Below are 12,068 nucleotides of genomic sequence, written 5' to 3' on the forward strand. Positions count from 1 at the left end.
TCAGCGCCGCCGCCCGCCAGTGCTCGTCGGCCGCCAAGCCCCAGCGCCGCCAGTTCTCGCCGGTCGATCGGGGGCTGCACCGACCGGACTGCATCGCCGCCCCGCCCCGGCGCTCGCCGGACACCGGCCGCCCCGCCCCAGCCCCGTCGTTCGCCCCTCTTCTGCTATTCATCAGTGTCCAGTCCCAGCCGCCCATCGCCCGCCGCGACGCCGCCCAGCCCAGGGACCAGCGGCAGTTTTTCTCCCCCCTGCGGTCAGGTACAGTCCTAAAGAAAACAAAATTTCAGTTTTTTAGTTGATTCGATTTTGCTTACCTAATTATTGCAAGTAGTTGATTTAATTTGTAGATGCTAATTTCTTCCTTGTTTTGTTGTAATGTAGATGAAGAAGAAGAATGAGACTGGTGGTGGCAGTAGGATTTTTGCATTGTGGGAAAAAGCTTCAAAAGCAAAGAAGATTGATGAAACGTCTACACCGAATCAGAGTGCAGCTGCATCGGGTACTTGTACCTCTCATGTTCAGCTTGAGAGCAATTTGCAATTGGCGTTAGTGCAAGCACCGGATGCGGAACGTGAACCGGAGAGCAGAGAAGCAACCCCAACCCCAATTGTAAAAGATGCTGAAACAAGTGATGCAAATGATGAACCAATGGAAGAAGATTTGGAGGCACTCGAACCTGATCCTGGAAAGCGGATTCCCATCTCAATGTATGTTGTTAATGACCAAGATAGAGTAAGAAGAAGATGTATTGAGATGAAGCCATGTCAACCAAAGAATCATAACTTTGAGTATACAAATAAAAGTGGAGTTGACCATCGCTTTTGCCGTGCTTGGTTTAAAGAATTTCCATGGATTGAGTATAGTGTGGCAAAAGATAGTGCTTTCTGCTTTGTTTGTTATTTGTTCAAGGATAAGACAAAATATCCCGGTGGAGATGCATTTGTGAAGAATGGATTTAGGAACTGGAACATGAAATCAAGATTGAAGAAACATGAAGGTGATGTTAGTAGTGCTCATGCTGAAGCTCAAGAGAAGTATGATATGTTCACTACACCACAAGCATCAATTAGGGAGTCTTTTGCTTCAAACACCTCACAATATAAGGCTTTGTATAAGCAGCGTTTGACATGGACACTCAAATGTTTGAGATTTCTATTGCACCAAGGCTTGGCATTTAGAGGACATGATGAAAGTGAAAACTCACTAAATAAAGGAAATTTTCTTGATCTTTTAAATTGGCTAGCTGGAAATTTTGAAGAGGTTGATAGGGTTGTTCTAAAAAATGCTCCACAGAACTGCAAGATGACTCACCATGATATACAACATGAGCTAATAAAATGTTGTGCACAGGAGACTACAAAATTAGTCATTGAAGAACTTGATGGTGGCCACTTCGCAATACTTGCAGATGAGTCTAGTGATGTGTATCAAAATGAACAGTTGGCAGTTTGCTTGCGTTATGTTGATAAGAAAGGAAGGGCTGTTGTAAGATTTCTTGGTCTTGCTCATGTTCAAGATACTACCTCTTTGACACTTAAAGCTGCTATTGAGCAAATGCTTATGAAGTACAATTTGACCTTTGCAATGGTTCGTGGGCAAATACTATATTGTTTACAAGCTTCTTAAGTTGGTATTAATTCTTCCAGTAGCTACTGCTAGTGTTGAAAGGGTGTTCTCTTCAATGAACTATGTGAAGAATAAGCTAAGGAGCAAAATGGGTGATGATTACTTGAACAATTGTTTGGTTACATTTGTTGAGAGAGAATTCTTCAATCAAGTAAAGGATGAGGATGTCATCAAACTCTTCCAAAAAGGCGATCGCAAAGTTATATTGTAAGATGGGATATCATCAATTTGTCAAATAAAAGGTACTGGTGTCTTTATGTTCATGTATAATTAGTATGGTCTGATGCATTAAAAAATTACTATTGTCGTACTGGTGTCTTTATAGTACATTTAGAGTATTTTTATGTGCCAATGAATACCCAACCTCAAAATCCTGGCGCCGCCACTGGATCTGGCACTCTTTCTTTGACATGGGAGGATCACACAATGATATCAACGTGCTCCAGCGCTCGCCGGTGTTTACTAGGCTTGCCGAAGGCAACAGCCCATCGGTGAACTTTACTGTCAACGGCCACACTACGACAAAGGATACTATTTGGGTGACGGTATCTATCCTCAGTGGACCACTATTGTCAAGATAATACCCAACCCTGTCGGAGAGAAGAGGAAAGAGAGTGCTAGGAAGGATGTCGAGCGTGTCTTTGGTGTTTTGCAATCTTGATGGGGCATCGTTCGGTATCCTGCTAATACCTGGAGCACGCAGAAACTGTGGGAGGTGATGACTGCTTGTGTGATCATGCATAATATGATCGTAGAAGACGAGCGCCCGGAAGGTCTGTATGATCAAGGGTTTCAATTTCAGGGTGAGAATGTTGTGCCCGAGCATGCAGTAGCGGCAACGTTTGAACAGTTCACCCAATTTCATCAAGACAAGTGTGATTGGAAAACTCACGTGCAACTGCAAAATGATTTGGTTGAGCACATGTGGGCTCATGTTGGCAACCAATAGATGTATCTTCTTTTATTCGTTTTGCAAAACTATGTGAGAGCTATGTGAGACATTTTTATTTTCATTCGGCTTGTAATAAACTATGCTATTTTATTCGGTCCAAAACTATGTTATTTGATTCAAACTATGCAATCATGCAAAAAATAGGGGGCCAGGCAGCCACGCCGACACATATGGGTCAATGCGTTGGGCGCCTTGCCGACCCATATCTAAAACAGGGCGGACGCAGGGCGTGCGGCCGATCCAAACGGACCAAACGCGGATGAAATCGTCGTCCATTTGGGCCGCCCCATTGAAGTTGCTCTTAGGGCCTCTTTGGTTCAAACTTCTTTTTTTATTGTATGCAACTCTATTTGTAAGGATACATTATGTATAATCTGTATAAGTATTTCAACCGAGTTGAAATTATGAGAAAGGTTTCCCCCGCAAAAAAAAAAGAAGTTATGAGAAAGATATCCCCCGCAAAAAAAGAAGTTATGAGAAAGATCAATTATTCTAGTATGTTGTAGCAAAAAACATCATTTCAATCATATTGTACACAAGAGGGTAATTATGCAAATGTTCAATACGTTGCCCTCAAACAGAAAAGAAAAACTGAATGTTTTTTTGACAACACACATGTTCATGTCTTTTATATTTACGAGTGTGAAAGCAATGAGCGGCGGACCAGATGACAACGAGGTAAAAATGTGCACAGTAAAAGCATCCAGCGGTTGAAAACGACCAGCGAGCGCAATGCCGCTAGAACGGCGGGTAACACAGCACCGTTTATATGTTCCATACACAAAATTTCGTGAAGAAACAATATGTGTTGTGAGTTGTGACCTGGGAAAAAAGTTGTGCCCTACAGAGCTTACATTGCATTTTTATCGTAACATTTGTAGCTTAACAAAAATTTACACACGGTTAGAACATGTTTATTATAAAGAAAAATAAGAAATTTTGTACTCTCGAAAGCAAAAAAAAAAGGCCTCTTTCTCACAATTATGTGTTCTTCCTATTTCAATCGTCAAAAAAATCATATACCGCGAACAGAGCATAGATCATCATGGTTACTTGTGGTGGAACCAGCTCCCAAATGTAAAAAAATGTAAGTAAATCGCTCTCCCGAGGAAAACTGAAACGACCCTTGGGAAAAGAAGTTGGTGATCCTTGTTCAAGATGCTGATCTGCTGAAGTCGCAAGCGATGAATGACGCTGAAGTCAAGAGTCCTCCTTTTTCCTTTCTCCGGGCGCATTGGATACCCTTGGCGTTTTGCCTGTAGCACCCGTACTGTCAAGCGCTTAGGCTTGCCTACCTGCGCCCGTCCTTATGTCGATGCAACATGGTACTGTAGCTACACAGGGCCCTCTGCAGCTGCGGGCTACAGCACAATGAATGGCAAAGCTGGTGATAATTGCACTGCGACTGTAGTTAGTGCTTCTGACTGCCCACCAGAGCAGAGCATCATACTACTACTGTAGTTTTCACTTTTACCTTTTCCTCAGGAGCATTCGCCGATGAGCTGCAGAGAGTAACAAAGGCTCTCTATGATGAACAATCATTAATCAGCCCCGGCGCAGAACAAATTCGGGTGGCCACAACTCGCAGGACTAAAAAATATACTCGTATATAAGAGGGTAATATAATTGATTGATTAATATATTATGGCACATCGATATTTGAGTATTTCTACCAGTCTTACAGCCAAAAAGGAATACTCCCAATACCCATGAAAATGGTCCAGCCATTGCGCTATGGCAGACACTGGATAAATTCAAAACCTCTCCTCCATTCATACAAAAAACCAGAATGAGAAGCGTTTTTCTCCCTCCCTTCCCTGCTGCTGAGTCCTACTAAGTTCCAGGCCAAAATAAGAAAGAACAGACGCTTGTGGGCAACGCTTCCTCGCCACCACCACTAGCAAGCAAGCAATCTTCACCAATGCAGATCAGCAGAGGAGCCGCCGGAATCCAGCATCATGAGCTCCACCTCCACCTCATCCATCTCCTCCTCGATGCAGCACTTCCTGCACTCGTTGCTGCAGAACGCCTTCTCGCCCCTGCATTCCAACACAAAACTCAACAACTGAACACAACCACATAAAAACAGATGGAAGCAAAAATCGTTTCAGTGCTCACAGATACATGAAGGTGTCCATGTCCTCTCGCAGCCGCTTCCTACAGTAGGAGCACGAACCAGAAGTGGCACCACCAGCCGGCATCGATGGCCATGACTGCTCCTCGATGGGCTCAATGGTGAAAATCGGCCTCTTGGAACGGACGCCGTTGGGCACCTCCACCGTCTGGCCTTTCAGGATGTGCGTCGTCCTCGGGTTCGGGCCATGCTCGATCACGCAGGTGTACTCTTCATCCTCACAATCACATTGAACAAAGCCTGTGTTCTCGTTCATGGCGTCGCCATGGCCAACCGAACCGGTCTTCTGACACGATGATGCATCGGCAGCCGCCTTTGGCAGCCCAAGCTCAAGAAATGGCTTGATGGATTCAAGAAAGGAGTTCTTGCCTCCAAAGTGCAACGAGCCCTCGTCGGCGGTGAGGGCATCGACAAGGCCGAGACCGACTCTCTGGGAGCCGGTTCTGAGCTTCAGAAGATCAGCCTCGATGCCTAGCAGTCCAGTGGGCTTGAGATTGGTGCCCACGGTGTTTGATGACGGCAGGTTCTTGAAATCCAGAGGAGAGGTTGGGCTCCAGACTGAATCAGGGTCCACTGCATTCAGGCCTTTGCTGCTCAGCCGCACAAAGAGACCAGGCACCCTGAAGAATCCAATGCTCCTCTGCGCAAGGTTCTGGTCGGCGCAGTTGTCCATGGCTTGCTCTTGAGGAGCACAGGCACTAGCAAGTTGTCTCTGAAACAGTCAAACGGTTTGTTTTTTAGTATCAGATCAGTCAGCAGTGAGTGACGAGAGCAAAGAAAAGTTCAGATAGATTTCAGCTTTTGCTTTTACTCATATGGGTCAAAGGATCAATCAATCAAAGAGAACAAAAGAAAAGAACGATGATTGATTAACCGGGTACATTGTTTTTTAATGAAAACTAACAAATTGCCTGCCGGTTCCAAGCACAAACATCTCATCCTTGCAAATTCAAAAAGCAAGACCGAAAACTACAGTCACTTGAACATGGTCAAGGTAAGAAAACAAGAACACCAAGCCGAACGGATAAACAGCAGAAGCTCTTCTCCCCCCAATCTTCCAAATCCCAACAGCTGCTTCAACAAGGATTTACAGGGATGCAGTTCCGAGCTCCATAACCTGGCACTGCGACGGCCATGAAAGGGAAGGTCGAAGGCGGCATTACCACCGACCAGAAATCACGCGACACGAATCGCGGCCGAATCAAGCAACCAGTAAACGAAAGCCGTCCAATCTGAGGCCCGGACTGGGAAACCAGCCAAGAACCGCAAAAACTTCTGGGCCAAGCATACACAAATCTAGAAAGTGCGGCCGCATCTTTTCCACTCAGGGAGAGTAGTAGCAGTGGGTGTGCGTACCTCGCGGTCGATTCGACGGCCGGGCGGGGATGCTCAGGCGGTGGTGCCCCTCCTCGCGCGACGGGACTAAGAAGGGCCGGAGAGCCCTAGGGGAGAAGAAAGGGGGGAATGGGGTGGGCGAGGCTTCCAGGGCACTCTGCTTCTCGCTCTAGACTCGCTGCTGCCCCTCCCCCTCCGTGCTTTCCATGTGGTTTCTCGGGTGCGCTTGCTGGTGTGTTTATGGGGAGAAGACAAGTGTCCTCGGCGCGGACACGCAGCATGCAAAAGCAACGGGCTCGTCTCTCTCTCTCTCTCTCTCCTAGTGTAGTGTAGTTTAGTGTACAGCAGTAGTACTATTTTTGTTTTCTCTTCTCCTTTTGTTTTTTCTTTACTCGTCTGCTCTCTCCCTTTTTTTTCTTTTGTGTTTCTTGGAAGGCACTCCAGTGCTGCTCCATGTGACTAATTTTACTTTTTGGAGAACATTAACTCGAATACGCCTAAGTTTAGCGACGTAATGGTGCTGGGTCCATTGATCAGTCAGTTTAAAGCTATACGTGCCGGACAACTGGGCTCTTAAGAAAGGGTCCATCGATCAGTCAGTTTAAAGCTATCCAGATTGTTTATACTTTTTTTCGGGTCCAGATTGTTTATACCTAGAGAAAAGTTGTGCACCTGTCATTTGGATGCACCATGTATTTACCTCCCGAGGCGATATCAACACCGCGAATATATCTTGGGCCACAAAGGAATTATATGCACATTGTATTTTTTTTAGAGAAAAGGCTTGAGGCGAGCCTGACTGAATTAACAAAGACACTAACCGGACATGATTACACATGACAACAACCTGCAACAAGAAGAAAGAAAATGACCAAAAAGATACATGATGGTGTAACAACTTATAACCGAACGGCTTTACAGGCAAATCAGGAAGGTGAAGATCTAGGAAAGAGTCGACATTCACAAATCTCACCAACAAAGGCACAAGCTGAAGAACGTTGCCACACGACAAAAATCGACACAAAATATTGTATTGTCAGCGTCACAGAGCAAAACCCAACTAATCAACCACGGGGTGATGACAAACTAGAACAGAAAACTCCACCGATCGACAAAATCCCGCATAAGAGTGCCATCCTCATGCATGTGCCCCCGATAGGGCCTCCCAGAAGGGGAGCGACACAGAAACTCCGTCGTCATCCAAGAATTTGTTTGGTTCAAGAATAAGACAACCATAATTGTAACAGGATCACACATCCACTATAAAATGGAATGTACAAAATAGTAGACATGTTTTGTTCAACTTTTAAACGGACGGAAATCAATTATAATGTATGGACGTACGATTCGTGCCAAATTGTGGAATTGGCTGCAATGAAGGCATAATCGACATGTAATATTTATCAGAGGCAGTGAGATCACCACATGAATCTATATCTAACAGTAAATTGTCAAAAAATAGAATTAAAATAGAAAAATAAACCAAAGGACACAAGCATACAAATCACACCAGCCTCTTGGCGGCGGATCCACGCCAGAGCTATCACCTAGCTTTTTACATTCAACATACATGTGCCTCTCTTCATATCTTGAAAAAAAATGAACGATGAAACATATTGTGGCTCAACATCTGTCTGGAATGACAATGTAGTGATCATGCCAAGGAATAGGTGGTCGACACCTATTTTCATTTGGCGCCACATGTCGTGCTAAATTCCCGAGGGTAATCATGATGGGGATATCACACGTCGTTGGTAATTCAATGGGATGCATATGAAGAGAGGTTTTATCCGGGTTTAGGCTCTCAAGGATGAGGTAATCCCATACTTCCTGATTTTGTGCATGTATTGCTCTAATACCGTATAAGAACTAGGGTTTGTGCGAATAGATGTTGCAAATCATGAGATCGCGTAGGTTGCGTGGATGCGAGATTGTGTAAGTCCCACTCGAGGGTCCCCTTCCTTGCCTTATATAGCACAGTTGAAGCTACGATTACATGATCCGAGTTAGTTATGATCTATCTGACGGTGTCCTTGATTAAGGGTGCACACCACGTCGGCCCTCCTTTCATGGGTTGCCCCGAGGACCCACCGATAGATGAAGAACGGGCCGCCCAGGCCGTGGCCCTCGGTGTCCTTGGGATGGAATCCTCCAAAGACTTGATGTATAATTCAAGGCATATTCAAATGATCGGCATGTTATCCCTAGTTGTAACCGACATACTTGTAACCCTAAATACCCCCGGTGCCTATATAAGTCGAGGGTTTGATAACCCACAAGTATAGGGGACCGTTTGTAGCCTTTTTCGATAAGTAAGAGTGTCAAACCCAATGAGGAGCTAAAGGTGGAATTTATATTCTCTTCAATTCATATCGACCACCGGTAAAACTCTACACACAGTAACACTTTCTTTACCTAGAACAAGAATAAAATTACTTTGCAGTAATAAAACTGGGAGTACTTTGCAAGATAATAAAAAGGTATGTTTTAAAGCTTTTTCAGAACGATGAGAAGGATTTGTCCCTAGGCAATTGATAACTAGATCGGTAATCATCATTGTAGTTTAATATGAGGGAGAAGTATAAACTAACATACTTTACTTGCTTGGATCATATGCACTTCCGATTGAAACTCTAGCAATCATCCACAACTACTAAAGATCAATAAGGTAAGACCCAACCATAGCATTAAGTGTAAAGTCCTCTTTAATCCCATACCCAATAACCCACTTACCCGAGTTTGTGTTTCAGTCGCTCACGCAACCCTGACAGTAAGCAAATTATGAAAATATTGCAACACCTTACAGCGGTAATCCCACACATGTGTGTGGCATGGAGGGCACCATAGGATAACACCAAAATAAAGCGTACAACTCAAACCAATACGATCACCAATCAACCCATATGACAAAAGATATCTACTCAAACATCATAGGATGACAACACGTCGTTGGATAATAACATGTAGCATAAAGCACCATGTTCAAGTAGACATTACAATGGAGAGAGAGAGGTTACACCGTCGCATAGAGGGGGGGGGAGTTGGTGATGACGGCGGCGTAGTTGTTCATGTAAATCATCATCACGATGGTTCCCCGGCGGTGCTCCAGCACCACCGGAAGAGAGGGGGAGAGGTCACCCCTCCTTCTTCTTCTTGCTTGGCCTTCCCCCTATGGTCCTTGGCCACCATAGCCCCCGAGGGGTGGGAGCCCCTCTAGATTGGATCTCTCTCAACTTTATTCTATGTTTCGTGCTCCTATTTTCTGGCTGAACACAATTTTTTAAATATCCGGAGATCCGTAACTCCGATTGGGCTGAAATTTTGAGGGGAATTTCTCTAGATATTATCTTCCTTGCAGCCGAAGGACACCTCCAACGGACTTATGATGATTCCACATGTTCTGGGGGTGCGCCCTAGGGTAGGTGGCGCACCCCTTGAGATTGTGGGTCCTCTGGGCCACCCCTTCTATTGATTCTTGCGCCAAAAATTCACATATGTTCCATAAAAAATCACCGTGAAATTTTATCGTGTTTGGACTTCATTTGATATGTATTTTCTGCGAAATACAAAAGCATGCAAAAACAGGAACTGGCACTGAGCATTAGATTAATATGTTAGTCCAAGAAAATCATATGAATTGTTTCCAAAAGTATGTGGAAACAGTAGGATAATGACATGAAACAGTAAAAAATTATAGATACGTTGGAGATGTATTAGGGTTTAGTCTATAGAGGCAAGGTTTTAGAGATTAGAGCTCACACATACGATCTCGAGGTAGACCATCTTGTACTTTGTACCCCATCCACAATCAATATAACAAGAGCAAGACGTAGGGTTTTACCTCTTCGAGAGGGCCCGGACCTAGGTAAAAATTGTGTCCCTTTACTTAATGTTACCATCATGTCAAGATCACCAGCTCGGGACACCCTACCCGAGATCCGCTGGTTTTAGCACTGACATTGGTGGGCCATACAGGTCCTGCTGTGTGGTTGCAAGGGTTCGATGAAAGCATCATCTAACGATCAAATCCATACCAACGTGTCCCCCATGATGGGGACTCAAAATCTCGGTCAACCGAAGCTCAAGAGCACTTCGGAGCTCCTACCCACCGTTAGGACTTGAAGCCTGACGGATTGGATCTAGTGATCAAATCCCTTGCAGCGTCTTCAGATCCAAGTGAGGATCTTCAAGCGATCGCCATCTAAGAACTGGTTCCCTACCCTTCAGAGGATCACGGTCACAACCGATCAGATCGAGCCTGGAGCTCGGATCCGAATTCCCATCAAGACAACTTAAACAACTTCGCCATACGATCCACCGTGGGGGTTCCTTTGAGCCACCCTTGGGAAGTTTTCCCCGGGAGGCCGATGTCAGATCAGGATGGAATGAAATTTTCTCTCCCACCCACCCCCACGTCGCATATTGCCCCAATGGCTCGACGCCAACCGACGTATGGGTTATAGCTTATGTTCAACAGAGTCCTAGAGAAATAGTTCGACAATTCTGGATGTGATTCTTGTTCATAAAAAATAAAATCCTCGATTGCTATGATGCGGAAGCCCTAGCAACATTCCGCTTCAATTGTCATGATGAAGGCATCTCCAATGTCTTGGCACAGAGACGCATTAGAATGTTTCCCGAGCTATTGAACATAGTATCAAGACACTGCATTATGCAGTACGCCTGGTTAACAAAAGAAGAACAAAGGGATTTTATCGAGGACTGTTAGATTTTGCTGATAACAGGCACACACGCCGACGCCAAAAGCGCTATCGAGTGGACGGTCAGGTTGATCGGCCTGGGCGCAAACACAAATAGTTGGAGCAAGGGCCCAAATCTACATTGGATGCGATATTGGACAAACCATGCGCAATACGCTCTGTCTCATTGAACACAAACCAAACTCACAAGCTTCGAGCATGTCGAGTCGTCAGGAAGGTGGCAAAAGGGATTAATCTCCTAAACAACCTCAGACTTCAGAAAATCTGGGGGAAATCTCCAAGCTCGGAGGAACATTTGTTTGACGAGGATGAGAGCCTAATGATCTATGAGACTCGCCCTTCAAGGAACCAGCGGAAGAGAGCTCTCCGGGAAATAAACCACGTTTACCACATGATAGCCCGGGAGCAGGTGGTTGGTGATGGGGAACGAAGCATGAAAATAAAAAAAAAACCTATGAACACCCAAGGTCTATCTAGGAGAAGCATAGCAACGAGAGGGTAGAGTGTGTCTATGTACCCTTATAGACCAAAAGTGAAAGAGAATATAATGCGGTTGATGTAGTCATACTCTTCGTGATCCGATCACGATCCAACCGATCTAGTGCCGAACAGATGGCACCTCCGAGTTTAGCACACGTGCGGCTCGATGCCGTCTCCTCCTCCTTGATCCAGCAAGACAAGGCAGAGAAGTAGATGGGATCACAACCAGCACGACAGCGTGGTGGTGATGGTGGTGATGGAACTAGCAGGGCTTCGCCAAGCGCTACTAGAACAAGGACGGAGGAACTACGGAGTAACGAGAGAGAGAGGGGCGCCAAGGGCTTGGTGTGCCTAGCCAAATAAGGCCAGGGAGCCTCTCCTCAGCCCATGGTAGCCTATGAAGTGCAGTAGTAACTTGATCTGAAGTTTCATGATCATCATCATTAGCTTCTCTTCAATTGGTGTAAGCATCACGGGAACTGCTTTTTGTGATGTGCTACTTTCCAATCCGAGATGGTATGATTACCTCATCAAGTTCTACTTTCCTCCCACTCACTTCTTTCGAGAGAAACTCATTCTCTAGAAAGGACCCATTCTTGGCAACAAAGATCTTGCCCTTGGATCTATGGTAGAATGTATACCCAATGGCCTCTTTAGGGTATCCTATGAAGACGCACTTCTCCACTTTGGGTTCGAGCTTATGAGGCTGAAGCCTCATGACATAAGCTTTAAGAAACCACATATTAGGTCTCTTGCCAAACCACAACTCATACAGTGTCGTCTCAATGGATTTATACGGTGCCCTATTTAAAGTGAATGC

General features: G+C 45.1%; 1 protein-coding gene across 1 annotated transcript; it reads right to left on the reverse strand.

The window, feature by feature from the left end:
- Positions 1–4,204: 4,204 nt before the first annotated feature.
- On the reverse strand, positions 4,205–6,281 carry LOC119276985 (FCS-Like Zinc finger 8-like). Its single transcript, XM_037558179.1, has 3 exons — positions 6,069–6,281; positions 4,697–5,424; positions 4,205–4,617 (listed from the first exon to the last, which is right to left on the reverse strand). The coding sequence occupies exons 2-3, from the start codon at positions 5,383–5,385 to the stop codon at positions 4,494–4,496; spliced, it is 813 nt and encodes a 270-aa protein (XP_037414076.1). The 5' UTR covers positions 5,386–5,424; positions 6,069–6,281; the 3' UTR covers positions 4,205–4,493.
- Positions 6,282–12,068: the final 5,787 nt, after the last annotated feature.

The sequence above is a fragment of the Triticum dicoccoides genome, chromosome 3B (assembly GCF_002162155.2).
Source record: "Triticum dicoccoides isolate Atlit2015 ecotype Zavitan chromosome 3B, WEW_v2.0, whole genome shotgun sequence".
Taxonomy (NCBI): Eukaryota; Viridiplantae; Streptophyta; class Magnoliopsida; order Poales; family Poaceae; genus Triticum; species Triticum dicoccoides.